At 39.0% G+C, this 21,798-nt stretch overlaps 1 protein-coding gene across 1 annotated transcript in view; it reads left to right on the top strand.

Annotated features, from left to right (window-relative positions):
* Positions 1 to 18,244, top strand: part of GTF2F2 (general transcription factor IIF subunit 2) — a 144,833-nt gene extending 126,589 nt beyond the window's left edge. The window contains exons 7-8 of the mRNA XM_068526810.1: positions 1,963 to 2,106; positions 16,834 to 18,244. Coding sequence (XP_068382911.1) covers positions 1,963 to 2,106; positions 16,834 to 16,953 — 264 coding nt within the window. The 3' untranslated portion in view covers positions 16,954 to 18,244. The remainder of the gene's footprint in view (positions 1 to 1,962; positions 2,107 to 16,833) is intronic.
* The last annotated feature ends 3,554 nt before the right edge of the window (positions 18,245 to 21,798 follow it).

Genomic DNA, 21,798 nt, shown 5'->3' with positions numbered 1-21,798 from the left:
TGATGCGTGGGCTTTCTCTAGTTGCGGAGAGCGGGGGTTACTCTTCGTTGCAGTGTGCGGTCTTCTCATTGCGGTGGCTTCTCCTGTTGCAGAGCACGGGCTCCAGGCATGCGGGCTTCAGTAGTTGTGGCTCGCGGGCTCTAGAGCGCAGGCTCAGTAGTTGTGGCGTACGGGCTTAGTTGCTCCGCGGCATGTGGGATCTTCCCAACCAGGGATTGAACCCGTGTCCCCTGCATTGGCAGGCAGATTCTTAACCACTGTGCCACCAGGGAAGCCCAAGTGCATTTTTTTTTCATCTGTTCTTCCATCTTCCTCAAATTGAGAGGGCATGGATTTCCCCCTTGGTCATGGGTTTCTCTGGTCTCTCCCCTCTCCAGTCTTGCTTCTAGCTCTTCTGGTCACTCTGCTCTTTAACAGTTCCTTTGTAGCTGCCCACAGTTGTTTTCTTTCAGGCTGTTTCCACCTAGAAAATCTTGAGACTAACTAGATTTCATTCCTCCCCAACAGTACAGTCTGTGCCATGCATTTGCACTTTTTTAAAGCATCATGATCTTGTTCTAGGTAGCTCTGTGCTCTCTATTACTACATTACTACTATTACTACATTTAAAATGCTCAAGGCCCTCTCTATACATTTTAATACACAAGCCCTAAGAAAGGGATACCTTTTGAAAGAGAGTATCTTATTTACCCCATATTTTAGTGCAATACTAAGCACCTAATCTATGCTTAATCTGTTGAGGAGATGAATGGATTTTGAGTTTTACTCCCAAGATGTACATATCACAAAAATTAAGGCATTCAATTTAGTCCTTTCTCCTTGTATAGCTCCTAATTTTATCTAATTGAGAGACAGATACTTCTTGTCAGAATTACTTCTTGCCTCTAATTTGAAAGTCTCTGATATATTTTTAGTCTTGACATCAGTAGAAATTAAACTTTATCTTTTTACATCTCTGTTGTTAAAATCCAGAGAATAAGCCTAACCATATGAAGCTGGAATTTGTGCCTAATTTAGTTGTACGTTTTGAAACATATTTCACTGTCTTTGAAGCTAGTCTCTAGATTATAGAGATGCACAGAAGGTTGTTCTCTTGGCAGCTTTCACCCCCCTGCTGATGCTGTATTTACCAGGTGGGCTGCTGCAGTTTATATACATGTCCTATAACATATAGTTCCTGAGGCTTTATCAAAATTAAGTTTTTCTTAAAAAAAAATTAAAAGCTTAATCAACTGATGCGAATGCAAGTAAGTTGCGTGTTTTCAATAAAAAGGTAATTTTTTTACAGATGCACACGTCTCTGGACGGTAACACTAGGAGAGAGTTTATACATTCTCTTCGTGTCACTGCTTACTTCATTTTACAGAAGAAGCAAGTTCAAAGAGGTCACACAGTTGGGAGGAGAAAAGGCCTCCTGTCACCTCCCATGTGCTTTCCTTTTTACCAATGTTTCCCAAACTTTTCATCCCTAGAGAACCTGTTCTGTGATCTGCCTGCCCCTCAACCCTCTTCCTGCCCTGAAAAGCTCCAATTTTGAAAGATGTTACCTACCAAACTGCATGTAGCAGATAAACTATTTTACTGAATTTCGGGTAATCAAAAACAAAGAACTGCAAATTAGACTTTGTGATCAACATGAGCTAACTGGTGGCCACGCTGAATTGATATAATTTCGGTAAAGAAAGGCTTTTGGGGAGGAAATGGACACATTATGTAAAGCTTTAGGGAATAATGAAAACGGTTTACAGATGGGCTTTAATACCTTCTTGGAGCCTTAAAGGTCTGAGGAGCCCTGGGAGCAGTGAGGACCCCAGGTACTGAACTACCTACCACTCCTTGACCTGCTGCTTTGCAGCTTAAAATCTAATCGTCACGTAGAGGACTGAAAAGAGAGTGCCTGTGTTTCAGAGTGAGCATGTTGAATTAATGCCTTCGGGTTTTTTTTTTGCTTTTTGCACATAGATTGAATATGAAAGGAAAAAGAAAGAAGATGGAAAACGAGCTCGAGCTGATAAACAACACGTTTTAGACATGTTGTTTTCGGCCTTTGAGAAACATCAATATTATAATCTTAAGGACTTGGTGGACATCACAAAACAGCCTGTGGTATGTATATGCTCACATTGATCCTTTAAATACGTCCTGCTTCATTAATACAGCTTTACTGAAGAGAAGTGTATTGTAAATGAATAAGTTCACTTGCACCTATGCTGATGTCAGGTTTTGTTTCAACACAGAAAAGAGGTCTCAATGTGGCGTTTTTTCCCCTCCCTCCCTTCCTCCCTTCCTCCCTTCCTCCCTTCCTCCCTTCCTTCCTTCATTTTGTTTTTTACCTCAGCTTCATTGTTTTCAATTTTAAATACATTTAATATCAGTAGTTCCATATGAAGAAAAGGTGGATTTGTTCTCCTTTTTTTTTTTAAATTTATTTATTTATTTATTTTTGGCTGTGTTGGGTCCTCATTTCTGTGCGAGGGCTTTCTCTAGTTGCAGCAAGCAGGGGCCACTCTTCATCGCAGTGTGCGGGCCCCTCACTGTCGCGGCCCCTCTTGTTGCGGAGTACAGGCTCCAGACACGCAGGCTCAGCAGTTGTGTCTCACGGGCCCAGCCTCTCCGCAGCATGTGGGATCTTCCCAGACCAGGGCTCGAACCCATGTCCCCTGCGTTGGCAGGCAGACTCTCAACCACTGTGCCACCAGGGAAGCCCGATTTGTCCTCCTTTTGACTGATCCTTGACATGAAGCCTGAAGTCTCTTTGTTTATATCATTTCTAGTCTTTCTTTTGTTCTCTTACCTCCCTCCAAAAAAGCTCAACTTGAAGAGTTGTATGGGTCTTTCACAGTGGATGTTTATCCCTGTCTTGTGAACTGTTCTCTGTGCATTTTTTTTTTTAATCAGAATCTATCTAGCACTAACATTAGGTCTTTTTAAACTTGAGCTGCACTGCCTCACAATGCTTGCTGAGATTATGATTGAGTTGGGCTATTCTCCATTTTCAAGGAAAATTTTAATAAATTGATGTTTTAGAAAGTTTTTGTTTGTTCTATAAATAATAATTTTTAATCACTTCTCCAGACTCTTGTGCCTATTTGCTAATAATCTGTGTTTCTAATCCATTTTAAATGTTGGTAACAAGTAAGGGATCTAAACCCTTTCTCCAGCCTTGGGTCACTTTTCCTTCCACTTAACTTTCTCACACCTGAGGTTAGCAAAGTATCAAATTGAATTACATTTTAGTATTTTAAGTATTTAAGTATTTTACTTAAAGTATTTTACTTTACAGATTTTAAAAAATTCGATGGAAACCCCCTTACTTTTGTCCTCTTACCCAGTCTGCTTTATCATTTTGTCTGCTTTGACAGGATACTCAAGAATATGTTAATTCTAACTGCTACATTTATTTGCTTCAGAATATGTAACAAGATAACTGGTTTTGTAAAATATTTTAACATAAACGGCTTGGTATAATTTTTTTCTGATTTATTCAAAGCTTTAGGAAATTATTTCTGAAACTTCAGTATTGATGGTACGGCTTCCCACTTCTGTAGAGATTTCTTTACTGTTATATTTCATCCTTTCACTTTTTCATTAAGAAAGAGATTTGAATTCCAAAAGACCTAAGTATTTTGTTGGGTTTTTTTTTTACCAGAGAGGAGGAAAGTGCTCATGCCAGCAGTATTATCAACTCGTCTTAATGACTTCGCTCCCTTCAGCATCAGAGCCTTAGAAACAGCATTCCAAGCTAGATAAAAAATTTGAAATAGAATAGTTCATAAGCTAAGCTCTGTTTCTTCTGGTTTTAATGAAGTTTATCTTTGTATTTTATATATACATGAAAAGGCCATTCCAGAAATTCTGGATGCAAACAATATATTCTCATAGAATAACACACACACACACACACACACAATTAGGTATGGGAAAATAAGTGTTTGTAGAGGGCCATTCAGATGATACTAGGGAAAGCACTTTCTTTGCCCTTAACGTGGGATGACATATTTTTAAAGTTTACTCATTTTGCATCAAAGAAAAGTGATAACTAGTATTTCTCTCAATCTTCATTCTTCGGATAATTTTTACATGGGGGGACTCAGTGAATCTCTTATAACAGAGCTTCTTAATTCATGGTCAGTAGATGGGCTTTAGGAGGTCCAGCAACCCCCTGAATATGTACAAAAATGTGTGGATTTTTCTGGGGAGCAGATTGATAGTTTATATCAGATTCTCATAGAGAGCCTGGGAACCTCAAAGAGCTTGAGAACCACTGATCTAGAAACAATTATTTTATAATAGTTTTATTATTTAGGGACTAAATTGCCTCGGCAAGCGTAAAGTTTTTGAAGACAGGTTTGTATATTATTCATATCCCTAAATATTCATACATTCCACAACACAAACATAGTAGCAATTTAGTAATTGATTTAAGAATCAGGAGATGGCCCATCCTCTGTATTTAAGGACCACCATATTTTCCTCAGATGGATTTTGACAGGCCTCATGTCGTTTATGGCAGGAGCAGGGTAGAAAGAGCCATCTCAAGAAAGCATGGAATGCCAGAGCTCCCGTTATCCTTGCGTAGAGGGGAGGAGAGGGCAGGAAGTGGTCAGCATGGATTCCAGTCCTGCCATTTACCTCCGTGGGATCTGGAGAAGTCACTTCCACTGCTAAAATTGAGGAGTTGGACTGGATAATCCTTGTGAGCCCTTCCAGCTCTCCATCTGTGACTCTATCTTTCTCCTGTTTCATCTCCTCCTCTCCACCTCCCACTCACATTTGAACTGAGTTGGCAAAGCTCCTTGACCTAGAAAGAAAGTGGCCAGAGCCCAGCTCTCCTCTGTGTAGGTAACTATCCCCTTTAAAAGGTTCACGGAGCAGAAGTCGGTCTGTACTAATGGTCATGAATATACCCTTATTAATTTGATTTTAGTCTGAGCAATACCAAGAGAATGAAGGAACCCAGTGTAGCATGAAGGTCAGTGATCCAGGAAAGAGATTTCCTGGTGTGATGGAAGGAGCACGGGACTGGAAGTAATAGGATCTCAGTTCAAGTCCCAGCCCTGCCATTTAGCCAAAGAGTCCTAGGTATTTAAATGCATTTAATGCTTAATACGTTATATAATTTAATATTTAATTTACTTAATATATGGCATTCTTAATATAAAATTTACCAATATATTCAAATTAAATGTTTATCATATTATACTTTGTAAATATGTTTTTAAAATAACCTAGTTTACAGGATCCTTGTAATAATTAATGTTTATGAAAGTTGCATTTGCCAACAGCAAAGTATTTTACTATTATTAGTAGTATTATTAAACAAATTTTTGAGCCCTGTGTAAAAGGGAAGAAAAGAGATCTTCTTTGTGTTAATCAGTTCTTTAGTATATGCATTTAATGACATGCTCTTGTTTTCTTTTTTTTAATTAATTTATTTATTTAGGCTTTGTTGGGTCTTCGTTGTGGTGCACAGGTTTCTCATTGCGGTGGCTTCTCTTGTTACGGAGCATGGTCTCTAGGGCCCGTGGGCTCAGTATTTGTGGCACGTGGGCTCTAGAGTGTGTGGGTTTCAGTAGTTGTGGCACATGGGCTCAGCAGTTGTGGCTCGTGGGCTCTAGAGCGCAGGCTCAGTAGTTCTGGCGCACCGGCTTAGTTGCTCCGCGGCATGTGGGATCTTCCTGGACCACAGCTCGAACCCGTGTCCCCTGCATTGGCAGGCAGATTCTTAACCACTGCGCCACCAGGGAAGTCCCTGCTCTCATTTTCTCATGGCCCGCAATGCCACTTTTGATACCAAGTTTCTAACCATGAAGTGTATTGCTTTAATACATCCTCTTTGTTATTAACACTACTACTATATTCTTAAGTTACCATCTGATTTCTGACCTTTAGAATGTCATTTTTGACATTCTGAGTGAATCTGAAGTATTTTCTTGTTTCTCCAGTTCCTTCCCTTCTATATTCTTCTTCCTAAAAACCTTCACTTCTACAAGCAAAATTATTGATTAGAGAAACTGCCCTTAAGGGCTAGCCTTTTTCTCTCATTCGCTGGTGTGTGAGTTGCATAAGCAATCAAAGAATTAAAGTTACTCATTAAGGGTAAATAAGCCAATTTTATTAAAATGCCAGGCTCTGGTAACTGATAAAAAGTTGGAAACACGGTATCCATTTAAAGAAGTGTTTTTATGCAGTTTCAATTTTTACTTTTTTTTTTACCCTCTCTAAAGTAAAATATCAGAGGAAGCCTATTATTTCTCTCCTGACAGTCTTTGCTCTTTCACCTTGAATGTGTTGTCTAGTCTTTCTTCATATTTTATTATATCTGTAAAATAGAAGCATATCATTTCCTTCAAAAATACAAACCACTAGGAACTGTATATAATTGCTCCCTTTGAAACACCAAACTGCCAAGACCATTTTGAGCCCTAGCATACTGTTCTCTTAACACAGTACCCATTTCCCAGTGTTTCTCTAAACATCCATTTCTATTAGAAGTGTCGTCGAAAATCAGCTCTAATTATAACTGAATCTCTTCATTTCCTTATGCTCTAAATCCACTCAATTTCACATCAAGATTCAGGGAAGTTTATCTTTAATTATTGATGACCCCTTCTAAATCAGCAGCCCCCAATCATGTCGATCCAGTGGACCATTTACTTTTTAATTCAGTGTATGTAATTGAACAATTTGCATGCTTTTATAAAGTAAGTTCAAATCAACAAGAAAAATGAGGCAGAGATTTGCGTGGCTTTGATTGTGAAGCAGCTTGCTGCCCACACTTCAAATTGCCCAGCACTAAATAATGCTGAACAGACTTGCTTATTTGCCCAAAGTAAGCTTTCAATAAAACTGATGCAGCAATAAGGTAGTGTTAACATAATCCTCAGAGTTTGTTTCCAGACAGGCCTAAATAAATGCTTGAGTTCAGAAATAAGTGAAATTTGGCATCAGTAAGATACAAGAAGATATGCTTTTTTTAAAGGATAAAATAGCTAGGGAATTTGATATACTGAGCATTTCTCCTGTCAAAAAATAAAATTTTATTTACAAGTATATGCTCCTATAGATCTGTGAATTGGTAGGGAGGGACTCTTCGAGCTGCAAGAAAGAGAAACTCAGCTCAAACTAGCTTAAACAAAAATAGAATTTATAGGCTCCTGTAGCTGGGAAGTTCAGGAATGCATCTTGCTTTAGACATGGCTAGATCCAGCTACTAATATTATTTAGTTAGAACTGTCCCTCCCCATCTCTCCACATCTCTCCTCATCATTCTGTGTGTTGTCTTTATCCTTAGGCAGGATCTTGCCATGCGGTAGCCAAAGTGGCCTCCTGAAGCACCTCACAGCTAGCAGCCTCAAAGCAGAAAGAGAATATCTGTCCTGATGATTCCAGCAAAAGCTCAGGGAAGATTTTAATTGCCCTGGTAGAGGTTGTATGCTCATTCCTGAGCCAAGGGTACAGAAGTCCATCAACCGAGCCCACTGCCTCTCCCACCCTTGTGCCACACTGCTTGGTACAGAAGTAGCACCTGATGAGTCATAATAGTTTGATTGTTATCTCAACTTTAGTTTGTTGAAAACAGAACTCTTGATTTCTACACCCCTCCAACCCCGACCCCCCAGACTTCCCCATTGCAGTGACACCACCATTCCCCAAGTTGCTCAAGCCAGACATCTGTCCTCCAGTTTCCTCTTCATGATATCTATATTACACATTATGGTACATATATATCGTATATATGTTATATTTCTCTAGGTCAGGATCTTAGAAGATAAAAGTAATCCTAGAGATAATCTAGTCTAAGTTATAGTCCCAGAGAAGGAAGTTGCCTAGTGGCTTGAAGGCATCTCTTACCACATTGCCTCTTCTATTCAGACATGTGTATACAACCAAAGACAAGAAAAGAAAATGTTTTTCTGACAATAGGAGCCCCTTTTTAATGAGCAGGGGAGAAGCTAATTTCTCTCTCAGGCAGACTGCTTTCAAATGTCTGTGTTATTGAGAATCACCAGGCTTCCCTGGTGGCGCAGTGGTTAAGAATCCGCCTGCCAATGCAGGGGACACGGGTTCGAGCCCTGGTCTGGGAAGACCCCACATGCCGCGGAGCAACTAAGCCCGTACGCCACAACTACTGAGCTTGCCCTCTAGAGCCCGCGAGCCACAACTACTGAAGCCCGCGCACCTAGAGCCCGTGCTCCACAACAAGAGAAGCCACCGCAATGAGAAGCCCATGCACCGCAACTAAGAGTAGCCCCCGCTCACCCTAACTAGAGAAAGCCCGCGTGCAGCAACAAAGACCCAACGCATCCAAAAGTAAAAATTAATTGATTAATTAATTAATTTTTAAAAATTGTATTGTTAAAAAGTAGAAACCAACTTAAAAAAAAAAAATCATCATTGTTAATCTAAGCCAAGTACAGAGAGAATGGAATCTAAGCTTTATCTTAGCTCATTCAGTTTCTAATCCAAAGTAAAAATGGGTATTTTTAAATGTTTGAAGTTCATTCCCAAATGTACTACTAAATAATGCTGTTTTTACTATAATGTCTTGTTCTGACATATGCTTTCCCTTTTTTACATATTTCCTTTTTCTTCTTTTCCCCTGAATCTTTATCATTTCCTTTCTGTTCACATATTTCCTTTCCGTTCTCTCTTCATTTCTCCTATAACTGGAAGTTTTAATTTTTGAATGGTAGTACCAAAACTAAAAAGACCACCAATTTCCCAGCAGAGCATATTAGCTAGTGACAGCCCTCTGTGAGACTTTTTTTTTTTTTTTCTGCTGCGTCAGCTCTTCATTGCGGCGTACGGGCTTCTCTCTAGTTGTAGTGCGCGGGCTCAGTAGTTGCAGCGCACAGGCTTAGTTGCCCTGCGGCATGTGGGGTCTTAGTTCCCCGAACAGGGATCGAACCGACGTCCGCTGCATTGGAAGGCAGATTCTTAACCACTGGACCACCAGGGAAGTCCCGAGACTTCCATTTTAAAAAATAATTATTTGCAACGGCCAGTTAACTTAGTTGGTTAGAATATGGTGCTAAAAAATAATTATTTGCTTGTGAATTTGAGCCTTAATTAAAAGTTTTAGAATATGAAATGTCATACTAAAATAAATTATTAACTATTTTGAATATAAAAGGATAAAAGTTAAACACATTTATGAAATTTTAATGCTTTCCTTATGAGTAGAAGGTTCTAATAACTAATAGATTTACCACTAATAAGTTTATTATGAAATAGTAACGCTTTCTCTTTTAATTTATTGTACGGTTTGTTTCAGCCTTTTTACTTTTTTTTCTTTTTTACCTTATTTCTGAATGGGGTAAAATTGGGGGTGAATTTACTAACATAACCAATTGAGTCCATATTTTACATGAGCTATTACGTAGGTAAAAGCAATATCTGACATAGGCTTCCAGTAAGCAAAATTGGGCATTATTTACATACAGAATTTACGTAGTTTTTTGTTTTTTTGGTTTTTTTTTGGCTGCGTTGGGTCTTCGTTGCTGTGCACAGACCTCCTCTAGTTGCGGCGAGCGGGGGCTACTCTTCGTTGCGGTGTGCGGGCTTCTCATTGCAGTGGCTTCTCTTGCTGCGGAGCACGGGCTCTAGGCACGCGGGCTTCAGTAGTTGTGGCATGCGGGCTCAGTAGTTGTGGCTCACAGGCTCTAGAGCACAGGCTCAGTAGTTGTGGCACACGGGCTTAGTTGCTCCGCAGCATGTAGGATCTTCCCGGACCAGGGCTCGAACCCATGTCCCCTGCACTGGCAGGCGGATTCTTAACCACTGCGCCACCAAGGAAGCCCTACGTAGAGTTTTTAATTAAGCAGTAGGCCACACAATTTATATTTATTCTGAAAAATGTCATTATTCATAAAATCTCCTTCTCTACCCTTCCAGTCCCATTTAATTTTAAAGGGAGGTAAAAGTAAATGTTTAAGCTCATTAACTGCCTTCTCCTGATTTCTTTATTTAGTCCCTGAGCAAGCTAGAAGGAAGGACTTGTTTTAAGCTTGCCATCCTTATGGGAATTATCTTGGGGAAGAAGTCATGTTCTTTTCATTGGTCTCTGCCTAAGAGAAAACATTACACTGTGGATTTAGATAAGTGTTTGAAGCCTCCTGGTTTCTCTAACTCAGCAGGGCAATTGAGATACCAGAGGATAAGCCTGTGACAGAAGACTTCTGTGCCAGGCTTAGTGCCAGCCTGGCTGGCCACCTTCAGTTCTGTATTGCAGCATTAGAGAGCCTTTCCTTTTGGAATGTCCCAGGACAGATATTCTAATTCCATCATATTTTCCAGTCCATATGGACTGATCCACAGAGCTGTCCGCTGTTAATTGGAAATGTTACTTTATCCATGGTAATTTGGTAATAAAAAATGGTGTTATCTTAATTTGTTATGGGCTGGAGAGGTCTCCTTTTTTTCCCATCAATTTAAAACCTTATTTTCAGTACAAGTTAGACTTTTTTTTGTTAAGTTACAGTTCAGTGGATTTTCATATGTTCACGTAGCCGTACAACCATTGCCACAAGCAATTTTAGAATATTTTCACCACCCCACAAAGAAACTCCATACCTATTAGCAATTACTCCCTTATGCACCCACCCCCTCTCCAGCCCTAGAGAACCACTAATCTATTTTCTGTCTCTAAAAATTTGCCTATTCTGGATGTTTCATATAAATGGAATCATATAATATGTGGTCTCTTATGACTGGCTTCTTTTATTTAGGCATAATGTTTTCAAATTTCATCCATGTTGTGGCGTGTATCAGTATTTTCTTCTTTTTTATTGCCAAATAGTGTACCATTATATGGATATACAACGTTTTGTTTATCCATTCACCCATAGATGGTTGTTTCCACTTTTTGGCTACTGTAATAAAGCTGCTATGAACATTATGTACAGGTTTTTGTGTGAACATATATTTTATTTCTCTTGGGAGTAGAATTGCTGGGTCACTTGGTAACTCTGTTTAATCTGAGGAACTGCCAGATTGTCATAAATCCTTTTTTAATCCTTAGCCAGCAAACCTTTTATCTACTATTGCCTTAAAGTAAAACGTTACTATCCCAAATATTTTAAGGGTGAATAATGCTTCATTGTTGAGAATACTAGCTAATTTTCTAAAAATTCTTTATGGTAAAATATATACCTAACGAGTCTCTTTGCTTGCCATTTAATTTCTAGCAATATTTTCAAGTGGACTAATAATAACTCTGCCAATTGATATCTTCTTATTTTTTGTACATTCTAAACTACTTGTCACACCAAATGCACTAATAGGTAGTTTCCATGGTTCTAAATGCAAGAATTCATATTTATATTTCAATAGGAATTTTTTTCATCTTTATTAAGTTTTAGATATCTTTGATTGTATTTTCCTAGTTAACATTTTTAACATTAACTATATGAATATATGTATGTTTTTTTCCCCCAGTTGGAAGCCATCAGATCTCAGCCTTGGAATACCTTGCAGTATTCCAAGGTTAAGTTATGTTTAGCATACAAATAAACTAATACAGTTTAGAAAGCATGTCTTTAAACAGATAGTTAAAATTAAAAGTTGTGGCCCAAAGGAGGTAAACTTTATCTGAAATATGGAAGTACGTGAATCATTTGCCACTGCTGGACAAATGAAATGTTAACTAAAAGTAAGATGATTTACCAGCACACGAATATTAATGCAGTAATAAATTTCTTCTTTAGAATTTGGATTAAGCCATAAAGTAGGACTGGGGGTGGGTAGAGTTTGTGGCTTGGCCATTTCATTACCCATCACCTCTCTGCTTCTTAGAGTTTTACAAAGGGAGGAATGCAGCCTGTGGGACCCTGAGAGGAGGACAGGGTGGAGACTAGCATAAAAACAGAGGTGAAACCAGAAGGAAAAGAGGAGAAAAGTGCTGAGATGGCCCATGTTCCGGAGATGCCCTCAGTATCATCTTCCCTCTCCTGTTCACAGTTCTCTCTGTTTAAAGGAATGAAACATAGGTTGCCTTTGATCACAGCTTATGTATAATGTGTAGTTTGTTTATTTTTTTTTAATGAAAGAATTTTGTGCCTTGGAGCCACTAACATCTTCATCAGTAAGTCCTCTGTTCTGTTAACCTTGTTTAAAGGAGTCACAGTCAGTCACATGAGACTCACATAAATATGAAGTGATACTCTGAAATTATCACATAACTGATCATGAATGCCCTTGCCGCCTGGGTCACTTTATAAAAAGCAGATAGCAGTTTCCCTTTGGTGACTCTGTTAACCAGTGCCATCTTTGGTATTGATTTACATGATGCACATTTATTCCAACCTTTTTGGGAAGATTTTGTGGTGATAAGCCTAGTAGGGTTATATCTTTAGCTTATCTAAAGCATTATTATTTGGTGATCAGCTCTCTGTCAAAGATGTATGTTTTTTTATCAACTTCTAGGAACTTAGTTATAGTTAGTTTATTATTATGTATGTTAATGCTTAACACTAAAATTCCCCATAAAATGAAATGCAGATAAATCTTTTTTTTTTTTTTAGAATTTCACTTTTATTTATTTATTTATTTTTGGCTGTGTTGGGTCTTCGTTTCTGTGCAAGGGCTTTCTCTAGTTGCGGCAAGCGGGGGCCACTCTTCATCGCGGTGCACGGGCCTCTCACTATCGCGGCCTCTCTTGTTGCGGAGCACAGGCTCCAGACGCGCAGGCTCAGTAGTTGTGGCACGCGGGCTTAGTTGCTCTGCGGCATGTGGGATCTTCCCAGACCAGGGCTCGAACCCATGTCTCCTGCATTGGCAGGCAGACTCTCAACCACTGCGCCACCAGGGAAGCCCCCAGATTAATCTTCCATTTGGCTGGCAGAGCAGTAGAGGAAAAGATGATATGAAAAATGGCAGGGGTGGAAGGTGGTAAGGAGGGAGAAGAAGAGAGGCTAAAATAGTAGGCTACTGTGCCTTGTGACTCTACATAGGTTTGTCTTGATCTTGGGGGAGAGATCAGGAATTTGATCTGTGAATTTCCAGCTTTTTGGCCACCACAGTTTTGTCTTGATCCACCCATGCACACCACATCCTACTCACTAGACCTCTCTGCTCCAGTGTGTGCTTTGCCTTTCCCTTGCAAGGAAGCTGTAATGTTCTATCCCCTTTTTCTCTGCATTCAGGCTTGCTGTAAATACCCTCCCACACATCTCTTTGATGAAGAATTGCTGGACCTGAGCCAGTTTATTATTTCAGATCTTGTTCTGCAGAACTGCCCACAGTTGGTAATGAGAAATATTTCCAATCCTATGTGACATAAAGGTGATCTACTCAGTACTGGAATCTGGTGTTTAAAATACAAGTGATGAGGCAAAAGATTAAATTGCAAAATCAGTGTTTAGAATTAGTAAGAGGAGAACTAGTTTCCCTTGATCCCTGCACAGAATTGCCATTCAGTTCAAATGATCAAATGTACATCCTCAAAGAACCTAACATCTTGACTCCGGCTGGGTTAGGTGCCCCTTCTAAGTGCTCCCATAATGTCCTGCGTATATGTCCTCTTACTGTGCTTCTGTTTTAGTTTATGATTGCCTGCTTATATGCCTTTGTTTCCCCCATTTAACACCCTGATCTTAAACTGTGAACTCTGTGAGGATGACAGCAGACTGTGTGCCACTTAGCCTGATACTAGAATAAATATTAGTGTGAAGGTATACATTTTTTAAAAGGAAAGTTAGATTACCAATTAATCTTCATTCCTGCTAAAACCTTTAAAATCTCCACCTCAGTTGGCTTTGTCTCAGATAATATTTTAGCACTATAATACAGATTTTAGTAGTAAATGTCATTCTGATTCAGGTAATACAGTTTAATCAATTTTTATTTCTCAAACCGGGTCATTGCCCTATATGTTAATGAGATGAAAAATGAAAACAACTAGAATTAGAGGTTTATTCCTTTGGGCCTTGTAAGTGATCTCCCCACAGCCAACCACACCTTCCAAAACCCTCTTAGCTCTTTACTCTTAAGCACACCCAATTCACTCAGCATCAGTGCGCTCTGCTCTGATGTGCAGTCGAGCCCTCAACCTCAATATGGTTAAGGGCTCTCCCTGAAGTAGGTACAGTGTGAAATGTAGATCTAAGAGGTAGGACTGTTAGGGAAAGTTTCTCTGAGAAAGTGACATTTGTGCTGAGTCTGAAAGGATGAGGAGTTCAGATCTGAGAGAAGGGGATGAGCATTACAGGGAAAGAGTAGGGCATATGGAAAAAAACCAAGGGCATGCAGACACAGAAATGGCAAGTGCGCGTATGGGGAGGTATTAGAGAAAGAGGCCAAAGGGAAAAGAGAGACCTGAGTGCATGCCTGTGAAAGAATTTGGAATTTAACCTGTAGGCCAAAGGGGAAGTCAGAGAAAATTTTTAAACAGAGAAATGACATAATCTCACTGTTCTCTACCTCTGTGTTTCCTTCAAGGATTTTCTGACCTTCTTTTTCTCTATTATTACTACCACTTTCTCTGCTAATGCTTTGTGCCAAGTTAATTCATTTAGTTATAGTAGAATGGTCTTAGGTTGCAGTTTGGAACATGCTCAAACTTGAGAAGTTTGCCCCTCCCTCCCCAAAAGATTTCTGTACCATGCTAGATATCGCGACCCTAATCCCATCTTGTTACCTGACAAATTGACAGACTGTGACTGTCTCATTGCATTCTTATTGTTAAAAAAGAAAAAAGAGTGACATCTTTATAAAAAACAAGTACTCCATAACCTTATTATACTATTGATAGTTTAATAAAGCGAAGGTGGGCTATACATGAAGACAACTGAATTTGTACCCTTAAGACTTTCTTAATATTTTGTGTTTAACCCTTTCTAGGCTTTTCATCTTCTGTATCCAGATTATAAATGACCCTGCTAGACTTGAAGTGAAGAGCGTCTGTCAGGCAACCACTGTGCTCCTGGCACTTGCTCTGTTCATGTTTGACCCATCACAGTGCATCCACAGTTGCATGATTGTTTGTGCCCAGGGCCTGGCCATTCTCACAATAAACCATTCTTTGGAATTTTACAAAGAAGTCATTCATGGCACCTAAACTGAAAATCAAAGCCCAACCCATCATTTTCCACTTATGAATCCTGTTTAATTAGAAAGTAGTTTACGAACAGTGTCCCATTTTTTTCGATGCAATCTAAAGTAGCAGATGGCAGGCGTGCGCATTACCTGGCTCTCTGAAGCTCACCTGAGTAATTCGCTTACTCATTTACTCAGGTGGGTCCTTCGGTGAAGCCAGCTGCAGAAGGTGTGGGAGGCAGGCAGGCCTTCTCCTGGGGAAACCCAGGCCTCCTTTGGTTCACTGCTGCCACCTGCTGGGCCCTGGCTGCCGGGATGGGGAGGCTGCTTCAGCGAGAGCTGAGGCATCCGGGGCTGTTTGAGGGACCCGTATGTAGTTCCAGTGCTAAACAGGTGACCCTAAATGGAAGTACTTTGTCAGCTGTAGAGCATTATACCAGTCTGTGTAAGGTGGTGTTAGATGACGTTGATTCACGCACACTCTTCAGCAACAGTGAGGCTGAGAAAACTAAGTAACACTTCGAGGACCCAAAGATGCCAGACTGTTAGAGCCAGAAGAATCCTTTAAGCAGATGCTGTGGATTTTAGTGTAGTTAAATCAGGCTCCTGGGGGCTTGAGAAATGCATAGTCCCATGCCTGGCCCTGGAGATTTTGATTCACTAGCTCTAAAATGGGGCTTATCTCACAGGCTCCCCATGAGGTTCTGATGCAGATAGTCTAGCACCACACTTGAGAAAGGCACTGCCTTAAAAACATTATCAAGGTAAGAGCTTCTCAGCCATTTTTCTAAGTAGTGCCTCATTTCAGTAAATTCTAAAAATTTACATAATATTACATCTTCCATCCATGGGATGAGTCACTGTAATGTACCTGTAACTGGTTCTTTGAAGCATACACATAAAAATTATTGTTGGGTTGGTTGGTTCTGCAGCAAAAAAAAAAAAAGTCCGTTTTAAATGATTAACTTTTCTGTCTTCCCTATTGATCAGTTTATAGTGAAATGCTTTTTCACTTTGGGCATTGGCAAGCAAAGGTGGGGTTTGATGTTACATTTGTCATAGCCATCATTTTCATGACTGTAGTAAGCATTTGGGTAATACTGAATTTTCAGGTGCCTGAAATACCATAATGCAGTGTTCTGCCCTCCATCATCACTCACCTCTTTCCTTTGATGGAGCCAAGCACAAGAAAGCTACAGCCCCCAGAAGAAAAATAAGTGGCCCAATAGCAAGTTTGAGAACTCACCTTAGAACTGAGAATTCTGGATACCTGTCATGTGCTTGCTTCATAGAATATTAATGTCCCAAAGATATATGTCATTTTTTTAATATATGCTCCTGCTTCTGAAACAACTGTTTCCAATCCAAGAGTAACCCTATCTGACTGTGAACTCAGTGATGCCACTGAACTCAAGGGCACATTACACTTGGTATGCTGTGTAATCTTAATAAGTTAAGCACCAGCAAATTTTCTAGTGTATTTTCATCTAGACTTTTCTTTCTTTTCTTTTCTTTTTTTTTTTTTTTTTTTTTTTTAGCTCTCAAGGTTGCTGGCATTCAGGACTTCCAACCCCTTTAATGCAAATGATCGTATATTTAATGCAGTTTTCATGTATTGTATGCGTGGAATCAAAACAGCAGTTTATTGAACTTCTTTATAGAGAAATCTTGTTGAACTTTCAGGATCATAATTTTTATTACTAATAAAAATGTGGTTTGGTGTATCATTTTATTTTAAATCTTGTTTCCTGCATTCATAATCTCATCTGTCAAGGTTATTTTGTTTTTGTTTTTCAGTCGTACCTGAAGGAAATCTTAAAAGAAATTGGTATTCAAAATGTAAAAGGGATCCACAAAAACACATGGGAGCTGAAGCCAGAGTACAGACATTATCAAGTAGAAGAAAAGAGTGATTAAGAAGACTCGAAGCCTGCCTGCTAACAGAACAACTGAAGAGTGATGCGCTAAGCAAACGGCCTTGATACGTGAATCCTTGAGCACCATCTGTTGTAGGGGGAAAATGACTGGTACTTTAATTTCTCTAGGTAAATTTTTTAAACAATAATTCTTGTCAAGTTGCTTAAGTGATTTTTGAGGAAAAAGAACACATTTATTTATATACTTAATCAGATTATTCATGATGGGGTTGGGGGTTGAAGAAGGTTTTTCTTTTCAAATATTAACTTTTAAAATGTAAAATTAGGAAATGTTTTCTAAATGAGGACTCCCCGTCCTTGTTTCTCTCTGAGGAGTTGAGGTAATACAGATCCAAACTGAATGGCATAGCAGGAAAAAAGTAGTCAACTACAGAAACTCTCAAAAGGAATTAAAAGGAGTTCCTTATTCTGAAAATGTCGAAGAACAAAACTGTCTTTATTTTTTTTTTAACACGTGGCTGCGTTTCATGTTCACACACATTAATGAAAGGAGAGCATTTATGTTTGTACTAATAAGATAGCTGTCTTCATCATTAGCTTATTTTACCCTAGCGATAGTGACATGAGAAATGGAAAAAATCATGGTCAATTGGTCTTTCTTTCTTTCTTCTTTTAAAATAATTAGAAATTGGGAATTCCCTGGCCGTCCAGTGGTTAGGACTCTGCACTCTCACTGCTGAGGGCCCGGATTCGATCCCTGGTCGGGGAACTAAGATCCCACAAGCCCCGTGGTGTGGCCACAAAAAAAAAAAAAATAAAATCATTAGAAATTAAATACGTTTCCAATTCAAGATATGTATCCCTCACCCAGATTATAAGTTTTTCAAAGACTGACTTTGCCCCCCAGCTTTTCCTGCACCCTCGGGCGTGCACTGAGTCTTGCTGTTTAGAGACTAGATGCGGGTTGTAGGGGTGAGGCTGATAGGTACAGACAGAAAGGTTGGTGCCAGTCCCTGGGGAATGAAAGTGCTTCTTTTATCTTTCGTTTTAATTAATTTAAAATAAAAGCAATACATGTCCATGGTTAAAGTCTTTCTAGTACAAAATGTTATATATTAGGCAATCCAAAAGCATACCCATGAACAAGACCACCAGAACAAAAGAAGCTTTAGCAAACTAAACACAATGAAAAGCGTCCTTTTTACTTGTTAATTTTGTCAGCTGCAACCAGGAAGCAGCAAATGCCAAAATTTGTTAATGTTATGTAATTAAAGCAAATCAAGGAAATAATCTATCCACCGAGATAAATATTTTCCTGTATTATTTGATTTTTAGCAGCAGAGCACCAGAATGCTGAGGCTGGGTGCCACTGCATTAAGGAGAATGTAGTCCTTGCATTCCCCCTGTAAAATAAAATTGATTGAGGAGGGTGGTCCCATTCCCTCCCCCGCCTCCAGTTGTCTCGTCCTGCCTCGTTGTGGCGCAGGAACCAAATGTTGTATCCCCCTTACCTTTCAATTCCTAGTTACTTAAGCCTCGGTGTCAGAAAGCAGATGGACAATGGTGTGATAAATCCGTATAGAGCTGAGAATTCTGGACACCTGTCATGCGCTTTGTTCATAGTATATACCTTCCCCCCAAACCTTGTCTTTTTGGAGGTATGGTACTGCCCTGAAACAGACCTGTGTCTCCTCTACCCCTGCCTTTTGTTTTTGTAGTGACAACACCTTCCAGATTGAACTTGCTGGCTGCTGGTAGAGTTTCCAGGGCAGAACTTTGTCTCATTTGAAGCTATCCTTTGATATTTTCTGCAAACCTGGTTTCTTTAGCTTGTTGTAGTGACCTTGTACCTCATCACACCTGACAGTATCTGCTTGTGTCTCTTAAACAACTTGTTATCTATTCAGTAGGATAGCTAATCTAGGTGGTTGACTGGTGCCGTTCCTAATTTTTTTGAAATTGCTTCCTTATTTAGTACAAAAATATAGCTATTGGCCATGGAGGAGACTCTCCCTTCCACCTGGGTTCCCTTTTTCTTTTATTCCAGGATTCTCTTGCCCTGATAAACATGGTTTTGGCAGCCAAACATCCTAAACCCTTATAACCACTGTGAGATGGAGAGAAAGGAAGGCTGATAAGGGAGATACACATCTGGTAAGATGTCACATCGTAAGAGGACAGGAAGGCCATATGTAACAAATGAGATTGTTAAACTCAACTAGTGCACCCACTTTGGGGATATTTTCACTGACAGAATGTAATAAGATTATAGTTGCTGGGCAGTGGAAAGCTTGGAAATCACATGTTGCCACAGTAACATCTAAAGTGATACATCTTAAAAAAGTAAACAGGTTTTGCTCTGCTGTAACAGAAGCAGCTCTCCTGGATTTCAGCAGAGTTGCATTTGTTCCTAATGGTCTGTGAATACATTTTCTTTGAAGCTGTTTTCATCATTGTTGGTACATATTAGTGATAATAAAAGTAAACAGTGCCTGGCAATGTGTTAAATGCTCTAAAATATTATCTCATTTAATCCTCAGAATTAGTGCTAAGACATAATTTTTATTTTTTTAAATTTTAGAAGTATACCTTATATAAACACTATTACATCAGTAATATACAATGTTTTGTCATTTTATTTTTATAACCTCTTTATAAACTAAAAGTGAACACATATTATACAGAGACATTGAAATGACATGTACAGCATTTGTTCAGTTACTCTTGCCTAAGAGATAGTCAGGTTCTTTCTAGTTTAAAATCTATTTCTATGTCTCTGAAATGACAAGAAACTAATGATTCAACATATACTTAGATCTAATCACTAGATGTCCTTCTGCTGTACAGTAAACACCGTCAGTATCATCAGGCGGTTAACTTGATGAGCATAAACATATTAACTTTATTAATGTGCTTATTAACCTTATTAATAAGCTTGTTAACCAGTCTCTCTTACAGATATTTTATGCTATTGACTAAATGCTCCTTTTTTATTATTAAAGCTTTGCTTAATTGTGTAGGTAACACAGGCTCATGTAACTACATAAACGATCTAGAGATATGTAGTGTAATGACCAGGTATTACACATAGAGAGGCACATTGCAACAATTCAGTAATGACACACTTCAGCAGATGCAATCAGATCTCTCCTGGGTTATAAGGTCTTGGAGGAACTGGGCACCGTTTGTTTTTTGAATAAAAATAAAACCGAATTAAAAAAAAAAAAAGAATTAGTGCTAAGTAAGAGGTAGATAATGTCCATTTTATAGAACCGTTTCCTGCCCAACATATTATCATGAGTACTGATCCCTCTTTAGGGGAATTCTACCCTTGGGGTAAAGTGAATACTAGAGTATACTTTCCCAGAAGCCCACACGTGCCCCCCTCCCCCCAGTCTTGTCTCCAAACCAGGAAAAGGGCTTTCAAAACGGCAACCAAATTGTCTTTGGCATCCCTGCTTGAATCCAGACACCCAAACCTCCCTTACCCACAGGATGAAGATTACATTCCCTCCTTTAAAGTCAAGCTCCATTTGCTGACATTTTAATCCCTATTACACTTCAAGTACCCAGGTAGGGTATGCAGCTTTAGAGTGGACTCTTAGACCTGCATAGGAGTTCAGGATGGCAGTGGAATGTGACAGGAGGACGGGGCACTAGCTGATGGCCAGTGCATTGGCCATTTTCCCTGGCATTTGTGTGACGGTCCAGGAGGTGGTAAGCTGGGTATCTTTTTGGTTCAGTTTTCATTGCTATGTGAGTCCAGAGCAGGTTCCTAAGCCTAGTATCATTTTCATAGTGTGTAAGAGGAGGGAGCAGAGGTCACTTTTTAACATTAGATTTCTTCACATACTCCCATCCTTTCTTCTTCCTACTTCCTTTCCTTTGAGCAGGTACCACCATTGATTATACAATAGTATGATGTAACATCTGACAGACCAGCAGTATAAGTCTTTAATGGTTTAATATAAGAAAATTAAAAGCAACTATACTTTTGTGTCTTAGGAATTATCAGTGGTTAATTGATAATTATCAATAATTGGTTACTGATAATTGGTTAATTATCAATGGTTAAAATTTTTTTTAATTAAAAAAAAAACAAAATTAACAGCTTTTATCTGATTTTGTTAGAAATCGTCTAAATTAAAAAGGACTTTTTCAATACTCTAGCTTCCAGTTTAAACTAAATTCTGTCAAGTCATTTAGTCTTAAATTTTAGGGTTTTAAAGAATGATTTCTTGGGAATTCCCTGGTGGTCCAGTGGTTAGGGCTTCGTGCTTCCACTGCAGGGGGCACAGGTTCGATCCCTGGTCAGGGAACTAAGATCCTGCATGCTGCACAGTGTGGCCAAAAATTAAAAATAAAAATTTTTTTTTAAGTTTGTTTTTAAAAAAAAAAAATGATTTCTTAAGGTATACCATATTTTTAAATGTTGAAATTTGTATTTAAAAGGTCTTAAGAAGATAAGAGTTTTTAACTATTTTGTAAATGTAAGTACACCAAAAGAGTATGTTGCTGGACTAAAAACTTTAATCTGGTGGGGTTATGGAACATGGTGGTGGTTTATTTGGCAAGTATTAATTGACCATGAATATATCCCAGGCGCTGTGGATATAAGAGTGCTAGGCATTAGAGGCATTCACAGTCTAGTTGGAAATAGAGAATGTAGACGGATAATAACACCATGTGGGCACAGAAGTGTGAACTAAGTGTTACAATCAATCAGGATATTCCAGTTAATTCATGTTGCCATTTATGCTTTACGTGGATTTCCAATTTTTAAAGCATCTGGATGCAGTAGTATATACTTAATTTTAAAACTTCTTTGAAAATAACCATTGATAATTCCTAAGACACAAAAGGATTTATACAATGCCTAAGAATC

Source organism: Eschrichtius robustus, chromosome 18 (assembly GCF_028021215.1).
Source record: "Eschrichtius robustus isolate mEscRob2 chromosome 18, mEscRob2.pri, whole genome shotgun sequence".
NCBI classification, from domain to species: Eukaryota; Metazoa; Chordata; class Mammalia; order Artiodactyla; family Eschrichtiidae; genus Eschrichtius; species Eschrichtius robustus.
The sequence above is the reverse complement of the archived record's forward strand: the minus strand, read 5'-3'. Positions and strand labels throughout refer to the sequence as shown.